The following is a 25,102-nucleotide window of genomic DNA, read 5'->3' on the forward strand; positions in this document are numbered from 1 at the left end:
CAAAGTCTCTAGTGCAAAGTTTGCATGTTTCAGGTTCTGTACATCATACCTGCGACACAGCTTCTGCCTGTTCTCAGCCACTAGTGTTGTATGGGGAAATGATACCTGTGTCTTTGTCCCAAAGTCTCTAGTGCAAAGTTTGCATGTTTCAGGTTCTGTACATCATACCTGCGACATAGCTTCTGCCTGTTCTCAACCACTAGTGTTGTATGGGGAAGTGATACCTGTGTCTTTGTCCCAAAGTCTCTAGTGCAAAGTTTGCATGTTTCAGGTTCTGTACATCATACCTGCGACATAGCTTCTGCCTGTTCTCAGCCACTAGTGTTGTATGGGGAAGTGATACCTGTGTCTTTGTCCCAAAGTCTCTGGTGCAAAGTTTGCACGTTTCAGGTTCTGTACATCATACCTGCGACATAGCTTCTGCCTGTTCTCAGCCACTAGTGTTGAGGGGGGAAGTGATACCTGTGTCTTTGTCCCAAAGTCTCTAGTGCAAAGATTGCATGTTTCAGGTTCTGTACATCAAACCTGCGACATAGCTTCCGCCTGTTCTCATCCACTAGTGTTGTATGGGGAAGTGATACCTGTGCCTTTGTCCCAAAGTCTCTAGTGCAAAGTTTGCATGTTTCAGGTTCTGTACATCATACCTGCGACACAGCTTCTGCCTGTTCTCAGCCACCAGTGTTGTATGGGGAAATGATACCTGTGTCTTTGTCCCAAAGTCTCTAGTGCAAAGTTTGCATGTTTCAGGTTCTGTACATCATACCTGCGACATAGCTTCTGCCTGTTCTCAACCACTAGTGTTGTATGGGGAAATGATACCTGTGTCTTTGTCCCAAAGTCTCTAGTGCAAAGTTTGCATGTTTCAGGTTCTGTACATCAAACCTGCGACATAGCTTCTGCCTGTTCTCAGCCACTAGTGTTGTATGGGGAAGTGATACCTGTGTCTTTGTCCCAAAGTCTCTAGTGCAAAGTTTGCATGTTTCAGGTTCTGTACATCATACCTGCGACATAGCTTCTGCCTGTTCTCAACCACTAGTGTTGTATGGGGAAGTGATACCTGTGTCTTTGTCCCAAAGTCTCTAGTGCAAAGTTTGCATGTTTCAGGTTCTGTACATCATACCTGCGACATAGCTTCTGCCTGTTCTCAGCCACTAGTGTTGTATGGGGAAGTGATACCTGTGTCTTTGTCCCAAAGTCTCTAGTGCAAAGTTTGCATGTTTCAGGTTCTGTACATCATACCTGCGACATAGCTTCTGCCTGTTCTCAGCCACTAGTGTTGTATGGGGAAGTGATACCTGTGTCTTTGTCCCAAAGTCTCTAGTGCAAAGTTTGCATGTTTCAGGTTCTGTACATCATACCTGCGACATAGCTTCTGCCTGTTCTCAGCCACTAGTGTTGAGGGGGGAAGTGATACCTGTGTCTTTGTCCCAAAGTCTCTAGTGCAAAGTTTGCATGTTTCAGGTTCTGTACATCATACCTGCGACATAGCTTCTGCCTGTTCTCAACCACTAGTGTTGTAGGGGGAAGTGATACCTGTGCCTTTGTCCCTAAGTCTCTAGTGCGAAAGGTAAAGCCAATTTTATTACAGATTATGAGATCTGTTTTTTGTTGTTAATACATAAGTCCTTTTGTACATTTATTGATTGTGTTTGTTTACATTTATGTAATGTCTGATATACTAGTAAAATTACTTCATAAGAAGACTTCTTCTCATTGACAATGATTATTTAGTAATTTTGATTAACATCACGGATGAATACAAGTACCGGTGCAGTCTGTGGAGTTTAAATTAAAAACTTACCTGTTCATGCTTTAATGTATTTCTCCAGTTCACCTACCTGAACAGCCGACTGTTTCCAGACATTGAACATGAGCGTTGGGGTTCAGGAGAGATGTTACTTAGTGGGTGGGAGGTTGACCACCCACATCTGCTGTCCATGGATGTATCTCAGTCTATATTCAGGTCCAAAGTGTTCCAGGACCTGCTCACACATTGTCAGGTATGAAAATTCAGAAAGTAAAGCATTTATTTATTTGATTGATGGGAGATGGGAGCACAGGGGATAGCCACGACCACTCGCAGGTTGTTGACAGACTTTCCCACGTACAGCCAGAGAGGAAACTAGTATGAGCTGGAGTTGAACTCACAGCGACTGCATTGGTAAGAGGCTCCTGGGTCATTGCACTGTGCTGGCATGCTAACCGGAATGCGACAAGTAAGTAAGTGACATGTGTGTGTTATGTGTGTGATTTTGTGATCTCAAACAGGATTGATACTTGTATATATAGGTGAGTTGCATAAATAGAAGGACATGTTTAGGATATCTGTTTTTGGCATCTTGTCTTCCTGTTAACCAGTCGTCCAGAACTGTCAGAATTGCTGTTTTCATGTTATTAAATCCTACATATGTTTCGTTGGGCCAGACCTACATGAAACACATTAGTGAAAATGAACAGGCTGCTTTTTTGATTGTGGTTGTTGAATTTCTCTCAGTCTACAACATTGCTAAGAACAAAATGTTGATGGATTTATGCCATGGAATTGAAGAGAAATTAATCTGGGATTATCACAAGTATTTAAGGTGTGATTAAATGCGTTTGGTATGGAATATGTGCAGCTTTTACTTTTGAACTGTCCGTATAAAATATATCCACATAAATTGCTTCTTTTTTTCTTGTCTGTGTTGCTAGTTGAGCTTTGTGGATTGGATCAGATTGGAGCTGAATGCTGCTGCAGCTTCAGATTGTTTGTCCGAAACAGACAGGTAAATTGCACTTCTTTATTGTAGATTCAGTGGAAAACATGATACTTGGACAGTAACGAGTGTGCAGTTGCCACTGACAAAAGTCTGTGACATCAACATTGTCTAATTTGAATATGCCACTTCCACAGAGATTCCTTCCTTTATAGTTGTGAAATACGTGTCAAAAACCGTTTTACGAACACATTTAAGTTCCTTCAAAGTAATAGTCATTTTCCTTCACAATGATCTGACAGGTAACACCTCACGTCATCACGGACTTAAGATTAACAATTGGCTGTTTGCCTGGGAACTTGTCTATGAAACCTTGCTATCTAGGAACCATTTGACACATTGCTCATAGCATTACAGTCATCTCACCACAAGGACAACTTGATATCTACAATGGCTGCTTGTTAACATTAAGGTACTAATGCCAGAGTACAGTTGGGATATGTTCCTGCGGTTTGATGTTCAGTCCAAACACCGGTACAGATTCTTGGCTAGATGTGGAAAGAAAAACATAATTTATGCTTTGAAGAAGTCATTAGTGCCGCATGTTTTTCTAAAAAAATACACAATGGCAAAAACTCCAGATGCATAATTTAAAGTCCCAACTTAAGAGCAAGATACTTGAATGTTGTGAAATGTACGTTGTGGCCTCGGACCCCCATTAATTTTCCATAAGCGACAATGTTAACGTCTAGCGCTGTAGCTCAGTCCCAAACATTCCGTGGCCATTAAGCTTTGGTGCATACCTGGCCCAGCCTGTGAGAAAGAAGCCATAAAAATCTTGACATAGGTTGACCGTCAAAATCTGGACCTTTCCATGCCGGCAGCTGGGAGGCGTGCCTAGCAACGCCAAGGGGACGTCACTCGCAGCCTTATCACTACCTCACACCTTGTGTCCTCTCGCCCAGAATTTCAAACTTTCATCAATAAAGCTCATACCTCCTCAAAGTTTAGACAGTTTCCAGCATTTTAACACCAAGCATGCACCTGTGCACCAAAAATGGACGCCTGGGAGCAAAAAAAGACTTTATACCCTAAAATTCACAGAACTACAATCGTCCCTACCGAAAAACGGAAGTTGTAATGGGGGTCTGTGTCCTTGTGTGCTTGGGTGCAATCAGGGTGAGATAACTCTTGTGGTAAGATTTATCTCCCATGCACCCAAACGGCATGCGGATACTGCATCCATATTCCAGTGAAGTTTTTGTGTTGTTGTTGACAGGTATAACTATTATCTCCACATGACACACGATGTATATATTCCTCGGGAAGTCTCTGAAGGAGGATGTGGTCAGTCGTACGCTGAGGCCTGCTTCCATCTGCTCACAAGTATTGTACACAACAGGTCGGTATTCTGACACCCCACACACACTGTTTGCGATTCACAAAACTATCAGCTACACCATTCTTATCTATACAAATAACACAAAAATATGAAAATGCTATCATTTGGGATGCCAAACATCTCACCCCTAAACCTTTTTGACATGGCACGCTTGACACATGGGAGAGTTTGCCATCATAAAGGTGAAAGATTTCTCAGTGTGTGATTAATGAGAAATCAGCATAAACAAGTATAACAGTCATAATTGTCAGAGAAGCTCCAAAATGGCCACCATGCTATTTTTTTTCTCTAGGGTTCCTTTCGAACCCTGTGTAATCTGTTATGGTGCTTTTCTCAGCAGTTGTGGTGTGAGAAATCTTACTGCATGCCCCCAATGTCTGCGTGAGGATTTGAAAGGCTTCTCAGGGCACAGCAACAGGGAAGCAATGCTGAGGCTGTTACAGGTGAGTATTGAGCAGACCTAGGCTGAGAGAGAACTTTAGTCCAAAGTGGTATGTATGTAAGATATATACATACAATATACACAAAATACAGATAAAAGCCATCTAAATATGGAGGTCTGCAGTTAGAGTGTTCAAAGGTACAAATTTACTTACCTTTGCGTTAGACGTTGGGACATTGGGCCTTAAACATATAAAAATAAGTTTGTGCTAAGCAAAAAAATTGCTTTGTGATTCAAGGATTGTGTCGTCGGTGAAGGATCTTCAGGTGCCAGTTATAAGGCTGAGGAAAAAGGCATTACCGAAGAAATGTTACTGGAGATTGACAGTTCAGAGAAGCTGGATGTTTCAGTTGTGTTGATATTGGCATGACATCCCCTTATGTCTTCTTTATAAGGAGTATGGATCAGTTGTCAGTGGTAATGGAAAGTCTAGCGGCTGTCAACAGTGGCATTGCCTAACATGGTCCCGTATAACAGTCTCACTACCACCTTTGATTGTGAATTTTACAGAGGTCTACATTGAAGATGGCTTTCTGCCGATCTACACGAACTTGTGTGTTGCATTGGTTTTTCAGTTTATGATCTCGTTTTCTTTTGTCAGAATTTGAGCATGTTCTTGGTAAACAAAGATTGTCAGGGAGAGCAGACAGTTGACGGAGATGGTAGCAGCACTGTTACATTACCATGGTTACTACAGGCCATGCGCAGACTGACCAATGAGATCAAAGAGGGTGAAGGACAGGATCTGCAAATTTTGCTACAAGACTTCTTTAGGTGGGTCAAATAACAGTGAGAATAGTCATGTTCCTTGAAGTGTTACTTGTGTCCCAAGGTACACCAGGCAGACATGTTAAAACGATATAAAGGATATCCTATGGAACAGAGCTAACAACACGGCTCACGAGGATTAACAAAGAGTTACACTATTTAACCCCTGTAAGTAAAGAGTCCTGAAAAACAAAATCGTCTGATATGACTTATGGTAAGGCAGTTATTGCTGGAATGATGTCATGAGCATTGGCAAGTCTGGCGTCATTAGTGACTATACCTCAGTGATGGGTGACATCCAGTCTTCTTGCATGACGTCACACCAGGCAAAATTGGAAACGACAGTAAACTTTTGTTTCAATATATCCTCGAATATTTACAACAGCTGTTTTAAAACAACACAATTTTTTCTTCCAATTTAGTCCGTCGCACTATCTCTATCCTTATCACATAATTAACCAAGCTTTTAAGATGTGCCTGTCTTGACTCTGTAATGGCTAGTTCTGTGATATCGTAAGTTCATAATTATCAACATCGCAGAAATGTCAAGAAGTAGCTGTGGTGTAGCTTTTTATGATGTCTGAGTATGGCAAATGTGTAAAATGGATTGATTGCCTTTTGTTATGTTAAACAGTATAACTTTAGTAATTTGAAAGGTATATTGCCTTCCTGCAGACTGATATGTCACATATATGTACATGTATTGGTGAAACCAGACATGACACCATACCCAGTCACAGTATAAAAATGTCAAGCCAGATACAACAGCCAACCTGGTCACAGCATACTGAAACCAGACATGACACCCAACCCAGTCACAGTATGCTGAAACCAGGCATGATATCCAACATAGTTGACATATGCTGAAAGCAGACATGACACCATACCAAGTCATGGTATACTGAAACCAGACATGACATGCCGCCCAGTCACAGTATACTGAAACCAAACATGGCATCCAACCCAGTCACTGTGCTGAAACCAGACCTGGCACCGAACCCAGTCACAGTATGTTGAAAGCAGATATGATATCCAACCGAGTCAAAGTATGCTGGAACCAGGCAGGACACCATACCAAGTCACAGTATATGTGTAATTTGGACACTGCACATTACACCCAGTCTATTCACAGTATATTGACACCAAACAAAGCACCCCACCCAGTCACAGTATACTGACACCAGACTGGGAAAACCTAAATTCTGTGCCACAGAAAAAAGCATCAGGTGTTAAATCAATGTCCTACCACGATGTTGTGCCATCACATTTCAGGGGTGCTACCTAAACCATAACATGACCTTTACCAACATATAAGCAGTTTTGTAGGGGATGGTTGGACTCGATGGTAACACTGTATCTATGTGTTATGTGCACAGCTGACTAAGGAGATTGTGATGCTGTTGTTTTTTTCAGCATAGCACTAAGCCTTACTCCCAGCCTCTTCTTCACCAACAACTTGTCTGAGGTGTGTGAAGGTCACCTCCAGGGGGCAGGACATGTCATCAACACCATCCTGGTCAGTTCTACCTACAAATGAGTATAGAATCATCACTGATTGGCTGACAGTGGATATAGGATTTTATGGGTTAAAGCCTCCAACTTTGGTCACATTTGAATAAATGTAAAGGTGTGTACCTTAAATTCAGCAAAAGCTTTGACTTACATATTACATGCAATTACTTACATATTGAAGCCATTCAGAAATAAATCTGTATCAGTTTAAGACAGTAACACTGAAATAATACAAGTGCATGTCATGGAATTGTTTGATGTGATACAAATCACTTGGTAGGGGTTTTTATTTTGAAATGTATATGTGATGTATTCATGTGAAATTTGTATTGGCAGTCTGTGCTTACTCAGATTGTCATTTTCTTCCTATAGCTAACAGTTGTTGTATTACTCTTGAAACCTATTTGGGGTAAGACCAAGAACTGGTTCTTGTCTGTCTTGTCTGCTGGGGCAGCACCATAAATGGGTTGTTATTAGGTCCGACCTGCTACAAAATGATATGGTTGTAATAAGACGGAAATAATATTCATTGAGGTGTTGAACGAAGCATACTATTTGCTTGCTACATGCTAGAAGAATGCACTAATACATACAATTGAACAGATTCTCTCTGTACTTTTAACTTGCCCAGAAGAGAACCTACCACTGACATACATTGCCTGATGGACAATATATGTAAAAACAAAGCAGCTGCTTGAAAACCACTATACATGATACAATCAGTTTATTATCATAAAAACGTAGTGATGTTTTTTTTTCAACAAAGCACACTTAAATTAATAATTAGTGCAGTGCAGCTAGTATCCCACTCCATCCCACCGATTATAAGCTTATTTTATTATCTTTTAATGGCCAGACCTTTGCCATTCAGGCATGAGTCCATTGCTGTTTTCATTTATTATCTTGCATACTTTTTGCACAGGGATTCTGCATAAATAGCCCTACAATATACCATAGTAACAACCAAGATCATTGGAGTCGATACAGAGACCAAAGTTGTGAGCAGACCCCTCCCCCCAAACCCCCTGGCCCCTGCCCCCCATCAGAACCAAGGCCTGGACCCCTCACATACACCCTCATTCTGCCAATGTTGACATTTCCCTGATACCTCATCTCTTCCCTCAGACCTATTCTCTTAGGGTCAAGCAGGCCCTGCTGGCTCCCCCAGTTATTATCTTAGTTACTGTCTGCATGACATGTTACCCCTTACGGACATGGTTTGGCAAAGATTGCTGCAATTAACAAGAGGAAATGATAGACACTTCCTTTGTAGTTCTGACCCCTGGCAATAAATTAATTTGCGAATTAGTCATAACTAGCTGGATTACATGCATTAGTTTTAATATTGACGTGATGAATTGGGAGATTGTCATTTTCCATGGGATAATCTTGAAAATTGGCTGGCAAGAAGTATTGTACAGGGTGGTTATAGTGCTGTGACATGTGCATGTACCTCGCATCTTAAAGAAAAACATTTTTGATACAGTAGTCAGAATGTGTGGCTAATTTACCATCTGATCCCAAAGACAATGGCTTGTGCCTTTATATCAGAATCATAATTAAATGATTGGCAAACTTTGTATACATACACAAGGGAAAGTCCAGAACTCCAAAGTTATTCCTTCATCTGATCATCTGAATTTTTTAACCAGTCTGTTATAAAAATATGCGTGTGGGATACCTGGGGATATGCATGTGGGATACCTGGGGATATGCATGTGCCTCTAGTCCTCAAAGGTTAAAGTGCGATTCATGCTGTCTTTGTGTTTATTAGCTGATAAATTCATGATATATGTAGGTTTTCTTACTGACCTGATTGATCCGTCACCATTGTATAAGTGAAAAATTCTTTGTGGATGGTGTCCGACATAAATCAAATAAATCAGAGTTACATGAATGACCTTGCAATCAGATGAAATTCTTTGAAACAAAATACTTATTTATGCATGGTTGCAATGCCCTATTCAGACATGGTAATCACAATTCCCTTTTCTTTTGTTCTTTTTTTCGTTTTTTTTGCTGTGACACTTGAGTCGAGAGAATATTCATGTTTCCCTTCAACAATCAGTTTGATATTCTTGTCCAGTTCATATGTTGGTGTTTGGGTTGTATTGGAACACATGTATGTCTTGCAGCAGTGTTCATTGTTGTACGATCATCATTTCATCATACATGACTCTCTGTAGAAATGCTTGCTCTTCCATCTGTTTTGCGTTTGTTTGTGATGGAAATCTGCATACTATTGAGTTGGTCCCTGAAGGGAAGGGTTTAGAGAACAAGCCCTGTTGATCTGTGTTATCCACGACACAGGAGTAGAACAGGCCCCTGATCGCTTGTGTGATGAACAAATTTTGGTCGTTTAGTCGCACTTCAGTGATCACAGAGTGTCATTTACCCGATTAGCCCCAGCGGCAGGCAGCAGGGTAGCTACCCTGCTCTGCACGCGCGCGCGCCACCATTGATCAGTCTGCTGATGAGTCATGTCTTTGTCTTCGCATCCCCTGGGTAGTGTCACCCTCTCTCTCTCGTGTGTCAACCTAGGCAAGCTCTTCCTTTCACCCCACTCTCCCTGCCTCTCCCCATCCCCTTCTGCCTCTCCAGGTCAGTCCGTCATCCAGCCAATTCTTTGCTTTAATACAAACCTCAGAAGAAAAGCTATTGTGCCTCCGGCTGCCTTACTGCTTTGTGTTCCCACCGACCCAGGGGAGTTAAGGACAAAAATGAATGACAAGTTTTTCTCACACAAGCTCCATTCACAGTGTAAAACCAGGCCAGCAGAGCTGTGAGACTTAATTCACGACTTAATCTTAACAAGCTGCAATACCCTCTAGATTTGGATTGGTTTAAATAAAATCACTTATTGTTGATACGGGTTGAAAATGTTTTGTATTGATTTTGAAACAAGATGAGATTTATGTGCTTGTAATTGTTATGCATATGTATATTAAAATACATATTGATGTAAAATATATTCGTCTACTTCGTCTAGATAATATTTTATAATATCAGGGTGCATTTTGTCCTCAAAATTCGTTAAAACTCCTGGATAAATTAAATCCTATTGAAAGCCCTGGAAAAAAAAAAGTGAAAATTCCTGGAAACATTTGAAAATTCAGTTTTGTGTTGAGTAAAATGTTACTATATACATGTACATGTACATCATTCATATAGTAAAATGTTACTATATACATGTACATCATAGATATAGTAAAATGTTACTACATACATGTACATCATTCATAGAGTAAAATGTTACTATATACATGTACATCATAGATATAGTAAAATGTTACTGTATACATGGTACATCATACATATAGTAAAATGTTATTATATACATGTACATCATTCATATAGTAAAATGTTATTATATACATGTACATCATTCATAGAGTAAAATGTTACTACATACATGAACATCATTCATACAGTAAAATGTTACTACATACATGTACATCATACATATAGTAAAATGTTACTACATACATGTACATCATACATATAGTAAAATGTTACTACATACATGTACATCATTCATATAGTAAAATGTTATTATATACATGTACATCATTCATAGAGTAAAATGTTACTACATACATGAACATCATTCATACAGTAAAATGTTACTACATACATGTACATCATACATATAGTAAAATGTTACTACATACATGTACATCATACATATAGTAAAATGTTACTATATACATGTACGTCATTCATATAGTAAAATGTTACTACATACATGTACATCATTCATAGAGTAAAATGTTACTATATACATGTACATCATAGATATAGTAAAATGTTACTGTATACATGGTACATCATACATATAGTAAAATGTTATTATATACATGTACATCATACATATAGTAAAATGTTACTATATACATGTACATCATTCATATAGTAAAATGTTACCACATACATGTACATCATACATAGGGTAAAATGTTACTATATACATGTACATCATAGATATAGTAAAATGTTACTGTATACATGGTACATCATACATATAGTAAAATGTTATTATATACATGTACATCATAGATATAGTAAAATGTTACTATATACATGTACATCATACATGTAGTAAAATGTTATTATATACATGTACATCATAGATATAGTAAAATGTTACTACATACATGTACATCATTCATATAGTAAAATGTTACTATATACATGTACATCATAGATATAGTAAAATGTTACTATATACATGTACATCATACATATAGTAAAATGTTACTATATACATGTACATCATACATACAGTAAACGTTATTATATACATGTACATCATAGATATAGTAAAATGTTACTACATACATGTACATCATAGATATAGTAAAATGTTACTACATGTACATCATACATATAGTAAAATGTTACAACATACAGGGACATCATAGATATAGTAAAATGTTACTACATGTACATCAAACATGCAGTAAAATGTTATTATATACATGTACATCATAGATATAGTAAAATGTTACTGTATACATGGTACATCATACAAATAGTAAAATGTTACTACATACATGTACATCATACATATAGTAAAATGTTACTACATACATGCACATCATAGATATAGTAAAATGTTATTACATACATGTACATCATAGAGTAAAATGTTACTATATACATGTACATCATTCATAGAGTAAAATGTTACTACATACATGTACATCATACATGTAGTAAAATGTTACTATATATATTTACATCATACATATAGTAAAATGTTACTACATACATGTACATCATAGATTTAGTAAAATGTTACTACATATATGTACATTATACATATAGTAAAATGTTACTACATACATGTACATCATACATATAGTAAAATGTTACTATATACATGTACATCATACATATAGTAAAATGTTACTACATACATGTACATCATAGATTTAGTAAAATGTTACTACATACATGTACATCATTCACATAGTAAACTGTTACTACATACATGTACATTATACATAGAGTAAAATGTTACTATATACATGTACATCATACATGGAGTAAAATGTTACTATATACATGTACATCATTCATAGAGTAAAATGTTACTATATACATGTACATCATACATATAGTAAAATGTTACTATATACATGTACATCATACATATAGCAAAATGTTACTATATATATTTACATCATACATATAGTAAAATGTTACTACATACATGCACATCATAGATATAGTAAAATGTTACTACATACATGTACATCATAGAGTAAAATGTTACTACATACATGTACATCATTCATAGAGTAAAATGTTGCTACATACATGTACATCATACATATAGTAAAATGTTACTACATACATGTACATCATACATATAGTAAAATGTTACTATATATATTTACATCATACATATAGTAAAATGTTACTACATACATGTACATCATAGATTTAGTAAAATGTTATTACATACATGTACATCATTCATATAGTAAACTGTTACTACATACATGTACATTATACAGAGTAAAATGTTACTATATACATGTACATCATTCATATAGTAAAATGTTACTACATACATGTACATCACACATATAGTAAAATGTTACTATATACATGTACATCATACATAGAGTAAAATGTTACTATATACATGTACATCATACATGGAGTAAAATGTTACTATATACATGTACATCATTCATAGAGTAAAATGTTACTATATACATGTACATCATACATAGAGTAAAATGTTACTATATACATGTACATCATACATGGAGTAAAATGTTACTATATACATGTACATCATACATGGAGTAAAATGTTACTATATACATGTACATCATTCATAGAGTAAAATGTTACTATATACATGTACATCATACATAGAGTAAAATGTTACTATATACATGTACATCATACATGGAGTAAAATGTTACTATATACATGTACATCATATGTAGAATAAAGTGTTACTATATACATGTACATCATATGTAGAATAAAGTGTTACTATATACATGTACATCATAGATATAGTAAAATGTTACTACATACATGTACATCATAGATATAGTAAAATGTTACTACATACATGTACATCATAGATTGTTCACAAGGAGGAAGAAGTGAATTCTTAGAGCTAACCTTTATTTTATTCATTCATGACATTCAATCACAGTCGCAAAAAGAATCGTATGAATAAGAAAATGAATGGAGGTATAGATCAATATGAAATAAAATCTGATACTCCTGAGTTGAAACATAACTTTGGAAGTGACCTTTGTTCACATTTATCTGTGTGATGTCTGGATGTGTTGAAAGTTTCCTCGTGTTGATTTATTTACTTAGTTGATTGGTGTTTTATTTCAGCAGAGGGGGAAACAAGATAAATGAAGGAAGGCAATGGAATTTTGAATGCTGAAATCATGTCCAGATAATGTTTTGAGATGGACTACCTGGTAATAGTAGTTCCGCTATAGTAATTTTGCTGTATCATCGAGATGGGGCACCTCTTGATAACCAGTTTTACAGATTCCAGTATTGTAATTGTCTGGTTTATGGTTGTTTATGGATCAGTGTCATAATGCTTTGTTTTGTTTTTTTCCCTTGCAGAAGGACCACATGACAGAAGGATGCTGTTTGCCGTTCCATCTCATTGCCTATCTGCTTCAGGTGATTATGGCTCCTTGTATACTGTAGAGTTGAAATATGAAAGGAAAATGGTAATGTAGTCAGAAATCCCAGGAATCTGTCCATACTACGGGGTCTGAGGCATGAGGTGTAATAACCAAGGGATATGTACTGTAAGTGTTGATAAAGCCTAAATAAAATGGTAATGTAGTCAGAAATCCCAGGAATGTGTCCAGACTACGGGGTCTGAAGCATGAGGTGTAATAGCCAAGGGATATGTACTGTAAGTGTTGATAAAGCCTAAATAAAATGGTAATGTAGTCAGAAATCCCAGGAATGTGTCCAGACTACCGGGGCTTTGAGGTATGAGGTGTAATAACCAAGGGATATGTACTGTAAGTGTTGATAAAGCCTAAATAAAATGGTAATGTAGTCAGAAATCCCAGGAATGTGTCCAGACTACGGGGTCTGAGGCATGAGGTGTAATAGCCAAGGGATATGTACTGTAAGTGTTGATAAAGCCTAAATAAGATGGTAATGTAGTCAGAAATCCCAGGAATGTGTCCAGACTACCGGGGCTTTGAGGCATGAGGTGTAATAACCAAGGGATATGTACTGTAAGTGTTGATAAAGCCTAAATAAAATGGTAATGTAGTCAGAAATCCCAGGAATGTGTCCAGACTACCGGGGCTTTGAGGCATGAGGTGTAATAACCAAGGGATATGTACTGTAAGTGTTGATAAAGCCTAAATAAAATGGTAATGTGTCAGAAATCTGTCCAGACTACCGGGGCTTTGAGGCATGAGGTGTAATAACCAAGGGATATGTACTGTAAGTGTTGATAAAGCCTAAATAAAATGGTAATGTGTCAGAAATCCCAGGAATGTGTCCAGACTACTGGGGCTTTGAGGCATGAAGTGTAATAACCAAGGGATATGTACTGTAAGTGTTGATAAGGCCTAAAAAAAATGGTAATGATCTAAATGCAGATACATGATGCAGTCCGACTACAGGTATGCTTTGCCATATTTTCCTAGGTATAGTTTGATTACACAGTAAGATGAAGGTCAGAAAGGCATACCTTGAACTGGTGATAGATTCTGATCATGTTCTTCATTGGGCATGCTTGATAATAGATACAGTCTGTAGGCCACATTCCAAATATGTGCAACATTCTGCTGTTACAGGGAATACAGTGACAAAACAAAATCACAATTTCATCCATTTTGGTCTGTAAAACCACTGACAATAATCGTTTTCTTTTATTCTTGTTGTAAGTCTTTCAAATAAAGTGTGTACTAACTTACTGGTGCTATTCATCTACATTACAGGCGCACCAAATGTGACAAATTAACAGTTCCCTGACAAAATATGAGAAAAACTTAAACCTCATTTGCCAAAGTATGAAATATCACTTGAGAAATTGTAACAAACTAACTTGTCCTCAGCCAATATAAGTGTGTCCATGTAGATGTACATAGATTGCGTTAGACTGTTAGCCACAGTACATTTGGCTACTGTTTGGTACCTGCAGGATGTCCTAAGGTTGTCTCACACAGCCTTCCTGTGCTATGCTGAAAACTACAGGCACACATATTGGAAGAGACGATCGATGGCTTCTGTTTCAAATATTTAGGTGTCTGTGTAAGATCATGAAGGGAGTGTATTTTTATGTGACAAATGTAAAGAATAACAGTAACCGTCAAAAGATTGATTAAATAATGGCCTGTCTCATGGCGGACACCACGGTTGAAATTGTTTACTGAATAACTCTAAATGTAAATCCACGCCCACCAACACTAGATTTGTTTTGACTTAAGGCCCATTTAATACTTGTGAGAATAAAGATAAACTGGAAAATAGGGTTGAAACAACAAAGTTAAGGACCTCCCATATTTGGGCCAGCCTGCAGGATCAAAGGGGCTGGATTTCAAAACATGCCAACTCACAAAGTATTATTTAGCCTTAAGCATGTGAACAGCATTGGGGCTAAACTCTCTGCTGAACTCCACTTGTACATTTTAAGAGAAAATCCAATAAAAAATAATAGTAAAAGCTATTGTCAATATCAGAAATACAGCGTGCTGAAATCTGAAACTAAAAGTACCTTCTCTTACATTCTAAAACTTTTTGAATACATGTAGAATTAAATGGATGATGTTATTATAGTTGGGCTTGGATGAGATCACAAGTTTCTCTGTTTCCCTGTATAGCATGCTTTTACAACCAGAATTCCTGAGCTCTGTTTAGGTTAAGAAAGTCCCTCTGGCTGTTTGATTAGTAAAGGAGTAGTGCTGTCCATTAAAGTAGTACAGCTATATGTAATCTGAATAGTGTTTATTGAAAACAACTGCAGTGTGTGTAAAATTGTGTGCTTGTGGTCTTCATATACATGTACCAGAAGGTTAGAACATGTACCAGAAGGTTAGAACTTGTACCAAAAGGTCAGAAGAAGGTTAGAACATGTACCAGAAGGTTAGAAGAAGGTTAGAACATGTACCAGAAGGTTAGAACATGTACCAAAAGGCTAGAAGAAGGTTAGAACACGTACCAGAAGGTTAGAACATGTTCCAGAAGGTTAGAACAGGTACCAGAAGTTTGGAAGAAGGTTAGAACATGTACCAGAAGGTTAGAACATGTTCTAGAAGGTTAGAACATGTACCAGAAGTTTGGAAGAAGGTTAGAACATGTACCAGAAGGTTAGAACATGTACCAGAAGGTTGGAAGAAGGTTAAAACATGTACCAGAAGGTTAGAAGAAGGTTAGAGCATGTACCAAAAGGTTAGAAGAAGGTTAGAACATGTGCCAAAAGGTTAGAAGAAGGTTAGAACATGTACCAGAAGGTTAGAACATGTTCCAGAAGGTTAGAACATGTACCAGAAGTTTGGAAGAAGGTTAGAACATGTACCAGAAGGTTAGAACATGTTCCAGAAGGTTAGAACATGTACCAGAAGTTTGGAAGAAGGTTAGAACATGTACCAGAAGTTTAGAACATGTACCAGAAGGTTAGAACATGTACCAGAAGTTTGGAACGTGTACCAGAAGTTTAGAACATGCACCAGAAGGTTAGAACATGTACCAGAAGTTAAGGTTAGAACATGCACCAGAACGATTCATGAAATTGTGGCACAATCACGGTAACAAACTTTTTGAGTGGAAGTCTTATTGTCTACATTGTACAAGAGCCTGTAATATAAATAATTCTTGTCAGTGTGAATTCTGTAGAATGTATGCAGGCAGTTCACCTGCCTACAGAACATGGACTCACACGTGGCATTGAACAAGTTGTGGCCTGGTGAACTATAAGCCAGGTTGAGAAAGCTCCCTGATGCTGTTTTTCTCTGTTACAGGGGCTGTGTGCTGTGTCGGGCTGTGCGACCGTCAGATTTCACGTCTTGAGGCTGTTAGACAGATGTCCAACCCTGGTATCTTCCTTACTAGTGAGTGAGATTTGTTGATTAATTTATTTATTTGATGAGTTTTTTGACGAATATTTCGCTTACATGGTGACAGCCAGCATCATGATAACAGAGCCTTGTGGAAACCTGCAACAATGTCCAGCTTGCTGACATACTTTCCCATGTATGACCTGACAGCAAGTCAGAATGAGTTGGACTTGAACTCACAGCAACCGCATTGGTGAGAGGCTCCTGGGTCATTGTGCTGCGGTGTCATGATGGCCCTAGATTGGTTGATGTAAGAGAGGCTATTAAAGGTACAAGTGACTAATACACTGCTGATACTTGTGAACAGATTGAGAATCCCTTCTTATCTTTGTGATGTTGTAGCACACCACAAGGTCATTGTAACACACCGCATAGGTCATTGTAACACACTGCATAGGTCGTAACGCACCGCCTAGGTCATGAAAAAATACTGTTATTACTTTTCAAACAATGCGGACATATGATCATAAGCAGGTTCTGTGAGAGGCCCAAATAAAACATTGCAACTGGGCATGGGAATATGAAAATGCTCACCTGTTGACCTGCTTAACTAACTGTGGTGTGTTTTGTATAGTTCCACTGGAAGCGCCTTGGTCACATCACCCAGCTGTTCCTGGAGAGCTGTCAGGCAGGCACTCAGACGACAGTGGTACGCGCTCGAACATGGGCCATCGGGTGGGTATTAATGACGGTAGAGTCACCTGAATCAGTGTTCTCTTTGAGGTGCTTTAATTAAAGTCTGGAACTGATTCATAGAAGATAAGAGTAATCACTGATGCAGTTTTAGCTTGTTAGACATTGACCTTGGTTGTCTACACGGGCACCTCGTGGTAGGGGGGAACAAAATTTACCTCATCTATCATCTATTTCATCATAACTAACTTGGCCAATTTTCCCAATTCTAAGGGTTCTGTTGATTTTAGAAAGGTGCTCAGAGGTTTGTTTGCATGATATTCTATGGGAAAATGGTAAGTTTCAGCACGAAAAATATATTTTGTGACTTATTTACTTGTGAAGATGCACTTTTGTCGACAAAATTTTAGGTTATTTAGGGTATTTTTGGATAATTCCTGTGGTGGAAAACACTTTAGATATTAAAAATGTAATGAAAATGTACAAAGTTCACAAAGCATTATAAAACCAGCTCAGAGAAAGACTTCTGGACAGGTACGTGTGTATGCTTTGTGAACATACAAGCTTATGTATTACGAAGTTTCATGCTTCGGCTTTTAATATTTTGTGACTGTGTTCAACTTTGTTCTTTCTCCCACAGCTGCTTTGAAGGGATTGTGTCAGGGATCAGTGGTCAGCCAGAGTGGCTGTGCGGAACAGCTCTTGTCGCCATGGCATTAGAAAGGTATGTCTTGTCAACTTGTTTTCTTTATGGTTGAATGACGTTATTGACAGTTATGTAGCTGTCAAGAGTCTGACTGTGTAAGTAAGATAATCTTGAATGTCGTGGTAAACTCCGCTCAAATACATGCATGTAAAAGTGTTCATTTGACTTGACTGTTGTTCAATGCTGTACTTGAAGTGCTAGTTCAGTCCCAAGACAGGTCGGGCAGAAATATTCAGCTGGTACAAAGGATACCCCATGGAATATAGCTAACACCACAGTTCAAAAAAATTTATGATGAATAACACTAGTTAACCCCTGAAAGTGAAGAGTCCTCGAAAAAAAATGTTTGGCAGTTTTTAAAATTTTCCTGATGTGACATCAAGATATTTGTTATGTGACGATGAATGAGGCAGATTTGATGTCAGGTATAAGAGGCAGTTATGCTGGAATGACCCCATGCACGTTTAAAGAGAGAGAGTACAACGTCATTTGTGGCTAAATGTCAGCGATGGGGTGATGCCAAGTGTTCTTGCATGACGTCACACCAGGCAAAATTGGAAACAGCACAAAATTTTTGTTTCTGTGTTATCTTCTCACATTTACAACATCGGCTCAAATACAATGCATTTTTTTTCTTTACAATGTATGAAAGGAAGTCTGTTGATCTCAAACTTTATCATTTAACCTTGCTTTTAAGATGTACAACTCCTGACACTACAGTAGCTCTTTGAGAAATTTTTACCTATACAATGTCAGTCAGTTCATGGATGGTGAAACCAAAATACAGAGGGTAAACCACCGAACTTTGGCAAGCTACCAGCAAACTTTGCCACTGGTAGTCTTAAGCCAAAGTTTGACTTTGGTTTAAGCCCCTCCAGGCTCGTTGACTGCTGATTGTCTCCAAGGCTATACAAACAGTGAGTTGAGAAGATATAGTGTTTAGTGATTTCAGTGTTTTTTCTTTCAGACAGTGTCAGCCTCAGGGTCGTATCATACACCAGATCCTGCAGATTTGTCCTCAGGTAGAGTACAATATAGTTTTGTGACATATTATGTACATTGCTGAAGGGGGATGCCTTATGGACACTTTCACAAAACTAAGCACATTTTATTTCTTGAAATTGATTAGTCCACGTAGGTTATAGTGCTACAGGTAACATGTATGATAAACGTGAGAAAAAGGCATGGAAAAATTGATTTGTGAAGTCCTTTGAAAGTCGGCCTTGAAGGATGACGCCAGTAACGGTAATCCAATATTCCATTTCTAACACACCCTTCATGTCCCTCACGTACAATGGAGCATACCAAGCTGTTTATTCTAATGCTTCCCTGGAGGACACTTCCCCGTCATTGTGTTGTTATGTGATTAAGGTGTTTAGAACCTTGCTGATCAAATGGATGTACACCTTTTGTAATGTTTTAACAAAGCTTGTTGGCAAACAGTAAATTTTCTTACATATCATCTGACTCAATCAGCGTTGTCTTGGTCATCTTGGATTACCCCTCTTTTATCGAAATATGTGGAGAACAGTGTCATGAATCCCTGTTGTTTGTGGTTAAAGCAGTTGAAAATATAGCAACATTGACAACGGGGTATTAGCTGGCAAATGGTCCCCTGTAACTAGGGAATACAGCCTCAGTTTACAAATGGTCCCATGTAACTGGGGAAATGCAGCCGCAGTTTGCAAATGGTCAGATGTTTACAAATGGTTTACCTCTGTTAGGTTTTTATTCTAACTGTTAAATGCTTATTTACTAAGTTCATTGTCCATCCAAAATGTTCATGAGTGAAAAATATTTTACTGATTTCCTTTTGATGCTTGGCTAGCTAATATGTCTCCAAAACTACTGGGCCAAATTATGTCCTAAAAACTTAACTTTTTGTTAAAAAAGGCCCTTGTGTTATTGTGAAATAAGATGTATAAATGAAGTAATTTTACCTCTGTAATTTTGGTACCTATAGCATTAAATTCGCGTTTTGTAATGTGTGAAAATGCTTTATGCCTATATTAGACTACTGAAAAAGGGTACCCATATTGAAAAGATGTACTGGGCCCTGACTATACATGGATTTATAGGTGGGTCCCCTTTGAGCATATCCATCACTCCATTCAAATGTGTTTAAGCTTGATCAGTGCAAATGGCCTTTGAGCATATCCCTCACTCCATTAAAATCTGTTTAAGCTTGATCAGTGCAAATGACCTTTGAGCATATCCCTCACTCCATTCAAATGTTTTTGAGCTTGGTCAGTGCAAATGGCCTTTGAGCATATCCCTCACTCCATTCGAACATGCTTGAGCTTGGTCAGTGCATATGGCCTTAGAACATATCCCTCACTCCATTCAAATGTTTTTGAGCTTGGTCAGTGCAAATGCCCTTTGAGCATATCCCTCACTCCATTCAAATGTGCTTGAGCTTGGTCAGTGCATATGGCCTTAGAGCATATCCCTCACTCCATTCGAACATGCTTGAGTTTGGTCAGTGCATATGGCCATAGGGCATATCCCTCACTCCATTCAAATGTTTTTGAGTATGACCTGTGCAAGTGACCTTTGAGCATATCCCTCACTCCATTCAAATTTTTTTGAGCTTGGTCAGTGCATATGGCCTTAGAGCATATCCCTCACTCCATTCAAATGTTTTTGAGGGTGACCCGTGCAAGTGCCTTTGAGCATATCCCTCACTCCATTCAAATGTTTTTGAGCATGACCTATGCAAGTGACCTTTGAGCATATCCCTCACTCCATTCAAACGTGCTTGAGCATGGTCAGTGCAAATGGCCTTAGAGCATATCCCTCACTCCATTCAAATGTTTTTGAGTGTGACCTGTGCAAATGGCTTATAAGCGTATCCCTTACTCCATTCAAATGTTTTTGAGCTTGGTCAGTGCAAATGGCCTTTGAGCATATCCCTCTGCCCACTGCAGTGTATTTGATCTTGGTGCAAAAGGCCTCAGACCAAAGGAATGAATTTGAACTTGCTCAGTGCAGATGGCCTTTGAACATATCCCTCAGTCCAATAGAATGTATTTGAACTTGGTCAGTGGAAATTGTCTGAGGAGGTATTGCTCCATCTAATGGACCTACTTGCCACCTTATATCCCTATGTACTGTATATACATGTGTCTGTTTGCCAGGTGCTGTCTCCCCTTGCTGAGTGCCTAACTCACTGTCTCACCTGGTCACATTTGTTCGCAAACAAGGCACAGGTAAGTCAGCTTGTCACATCATTCAAATTCTGCTGTCACACAAAGCAAATCAAACAAACAGTTTAGAGATTATACCTTCACTCTCAAAGTTTGAAAAAACCAACTTAAACTGAGCCTTAGCAGGTAATCTCAGCAATCTGGATTGGCCTTAAAGGCAAAGAAGACACTAGAATGAAGTATATAGCAGACAAAATACCATTAAACACTGACCAGGAAAAGAGCTTTTTTATTTTTTGTGAATTTTTCCAACCAAGGAAAATGGTTTTAAAACTTTTGATTTTGTGGTGGTCTACAGTGACCCAGAGTGTATCAGTGATGTCACATCCAGATTCTGTGGTGGTCTACAGTGACCCAGAGTGTATCAGTGATGTCACATCCAGATTCTGTGGTGGTCTACAGTGACCCAGAGTGTATCAGTGACGTCACATCCAGATTCTGTGGTGGTATACAGTGACCCAGAGTGTATCAGTGACGTCACATCCAGATTCTGTGGTGGTCTACACTGACCCAGAGTGTATCAGTGATGTCACATCCAGATTCTGTGGTGGTCTACAGTGACCCAGAGTGTATCAGTGACGTCGCATCCAGATTCTGTGGTGGTCTACACTGACCCAGAGTGTATCAGTGATGTCACATCCAGATTCTGTGGTGGTCTACAGTGACCCAGAGTGTATCAGTGACGTCACATCCAGATTCTGTGGTGGTTTACAGTGACCCAGAGTGTATCAGTGATGTCACATCCAGATTCTGTGGTGGTCTACAGTGACCCAGAGTGTATCAGTGACGTCACATCCAGATTCTGTGGTGGTCTACACTGACCCAGAGTGTATCAGTAATGTCACATCCAGACCGTATCAGTGATGCCACATCCAGATTCTGTTGTGGTCTACACTGACCCAGAGTGTATCAGTGACGTCACATCCAGATTCTGTGGTGGTCTACAGTGACCCAGAGTGTATCAGTGACGTCACATCCAGATTCTGTGGTGGTTTACAGTGACCCAGAGTGTATCAGTGATGTCACATCCAGATTCTGTGGTGGTCTACACTGACCCAGAGTGTATCAGTAATGTCACATCCAGACCGTATCAATGATGCCACATCCAGATTCTGTTGTGGTCTACACTGACCCAGAGTGTATCAGTGACGTCACATCCAGATTCTGTGGTGGTCTACAGTGACCCAGAGTGTATCAGTGACGTCACATCCAGATTCTGTGGTGGTTTACAGTGACCCAGAGTGTATCAGTGATGTCACATCCAGATTCTGTGGTGGTCTACACTGACCCAGAGTGTATCAGTGACGTCACATCCAGATTCTGTGGTGGTCTACACTGACCCAGAGTGTATCAGTAATGTCACATCCAGACCGTATCAGTGATGCCACATCCAGATTCTGTTGTGGTCTACACTGACCCAGAGTGTATCAGTGACGTCACATCCAGATTCTGTGGTGGTCTACAGTGACCCAGAGTGTATCAGTGACGTCACATCCAGATTCTGTGGTGGCCTACAGTGACCCAGAGTGTATCAGTGACGTCACATCCAGATTCTGTGGTGGTCTACAGTGACCCAGAGTGTATCAGTGACGTCACATCCAGATTCTGAGGTGGCCTACAGTGACCCAGAGTGTATCAGTGACGTCACATCCAGATTCTGTTGTGGTCTACAGTGACCCAGAGTGTATCAGTGACGTCACATCCAGATTCTGTGGTGGTCTACACTGACCCAGAGTGTATCAGTGACGTCACATCCAGATTCTGTGGTGGTCTACAGTGACCCAGAGGGTATCAGTGACGTCACATCCAGATTCTGTGGTGGTCTACAGTGACCCAGAGTGTATCAGTGACGTCACATCCAGATTCTGTGGTGGTCTACACTGACCCAGAGTGTATCAGTGACGTCACATCCAGATTCTGTGGTGGTCTACACTGACCCAGAGTGTATCAGTGACGTCACATCCAGATTCTGTGGTGGTCTACACTGACCCAGAGTGTATCAGTGACGTCACATCCAGATTCTGTGGTGGTCTACACTGACCCAGAGTGTATCAGTGACGTCACATCCAGATTCTGTGGTGGTCTACACTGACCCAGAGTGTATCAGTGACGTCACATCCAGATTCTGTGGTGGTCTACACTGACCCAGAGTGTATCAGTGAGGTCACATCCAGATTCTGTGGTGGTCTACAGTGACCCAGAGGAGTGTATCAGTGACGTCACATCCAGATTCTGTGGTGGTCTACACTGACCCAGAGTGTATCAGTGACGTCACATCCAGATTCTGTGGTGGTCTATAGTGACCCAGAGGGTATCAGTGATGTCACATCCAGATTCTGTGGTGGTTTACAGTGACCCAGAGTGTATCAGTGACGTCACATCCAGATTCTGTGGTGGTTTACAGTGACCAACAGTGTATCAGTGACGTCACATCCAGATTCTGTGGTGGTTTACACAGACCCAGAGGGTATCAGTGACGTCACATCCAGATTCTGTGGTGGCCTACAGTGATCCAGAGGGTATCAGTGATGTCACATCCAGATTCTGTGGTGGTCTACACTGACCCAGAGTGTATCAGTGATGTCACATCCAGATTCTGTGGTGGTCTACACTGACCCAGAGTGTATCAGTGACGTCACATCCAGATTCTGTGGTGGTCTACACTGACCCAGAGTGTATCAGTGACGTCACATCCAGATTCTGTGGTGGTCTACACTGACCCAGAGTGTATCAGTGATGTCACATCCAGATTCTGTGGTGGTCTACAGTGACCCAGAGTGTATCAGTGATGTCACATCCAGATTTTTGGCTTGAAATAGTTCGTTGCATGCCCAGTTAGTGAATGCATTTATAGATCTATACTTTTATGCATTTTGAAAGATGAAATTTAGCAGTTTATATTGCAAAAACCTGATGTGACATCACGGGTTTAAATTTTCAGAAAGATTCAAAAACATTTCACTGGCTGAAAAATTTATATTGTAAAAAGATAAATCAAACTATTTTAATGAACAGTGTTTAATGGCCTTTATTCTAACATATACTTGATAAGTAAATATACTTGGTAATTGTTTTATTTGCCTTTAAGAATTTCAGAGATTGAATGAACATTTCTTTTTATTTCTTATGCTTCCGTTTTACCGGTATTAAATTCTGTTATGTACATGAATGCAGTGAGCTTTGACATTGTAATATATACAGTCCCACGTGTAACTCAATTCTGTCAGGGTGGCATATTGATCGCACTGAGTAACAGTTTCATTTTTCATTGTCAGTTCACTGTAATCATTTTTACTTTGCCATATATAGACATGGTTTGATGATGGTTGTTATTCGAAACATTTTATTGTAGGCCAGACGGAGATTAGACCAGTGTTTGCTGGAAGACACTTTGTTACAAGTCGTTGCTGTTCAGCCAGTTATAATCAGTTATATATGTTCAGACGAAAGGGAATCCTTCCTAACAAAAAATCTGATTGGTCCAGGGTTGAACAAGCTCAAGTCAGCAACGTTACTCAAGTGAGTATTGCTTGTATTGCGGTTTCATCAAAGGAGACCAATTTTCATTTCTTAATGTTCTTTCAGAGAAATCACTGCAGGCAAATTGATGTGAAAGATTATGAAGAAAGTCTCACTGACCCTAATGCTGTCCAGG

General features: G+C 39.0%; 1 protein-coding gene across 1 annotated transcript in view; it reads left to right on the top strand.

Moving 5' to 3' along the window:
• Nucleotides 1–25,102, top strand: part of LOC135465520 (Fanconi anemia group A protein-like) — a 54,344-nt gene that overhangs the window by 21,816 nt on the left and 7,426 nt on the right. The window contains exons 24-37 of the mRNA XM_064742759.1: nucleotides 1,462–1,567; nucleotides 1,830–2,000; nucleotides 2,692–2,765; nucleotides 3,976–4,098; nucleotides 4,436–4,541; nucleotides 5,142–5,314; nucleotides 6,722–6,824; nucleotides 13,439–13,498; nucleotides 16,807–16,896; nucleotides 17,477–17,577; nucleotides 18,176–18,259; nucleotides 19,209–19,263; nucleotides 21,379–21,450; nucleotides 24,800–24,966. Coding sequence (XP_064598829.1) covers nucleotides 1,462–1,567; nucleotides 1,830–2,000; nucleotides 2,692–2,765; nucleotides 3,976–4,098; nucleotides 4,436–4,541; nucleotides 5,142–5,314; nucleotides 6,722–6,824; nucleotides 13,439–13,498; nucleotides 16,807–16,896; nucleotides 17,477–17,577; nucleotides 18,176–18,259; nucleotides 19,209–19,263; nucleotides 21,379–21,450; nucleotides 24,800–24,966 — 1,485 coding nt within the window. The remainder of the gene's footprint in view (nucleotides 1–1,461; nucleotides 1,568–1,829; nucleotides 2,001–2,691; nucleotides 2,766–3,975; nucleotides 4,099–4,435; nucleotides 4,542–5,141; nucleotides 5,315–6,721; nucleotides 6,825–13,438; nucleotides 13,499–16,806; nucleotides 16,897–17,476; nucleotides 17,578–18,175; nucleotides 18,260–19,208; nucleotides 19,264–21,378; nucleotides 21,451–24,799; nucleotides 24,967–25,102) is intronic.

Source organism: Liolophura sinensis, chromosome 5 (genome assembly GCF_032854445.1).
Source record: "Liolophura sinensis isolate JHLJ2023 chromosome 5, CUHK_Ljap_v2, whole genome shotgun sequence".
NCBI classification, from domain to species: Eukaryota; Metazoa; Mollusca; class Polyplacophora; order Chitonida; family Chitonidae; genus Liolophura; species Liolophura sinensis.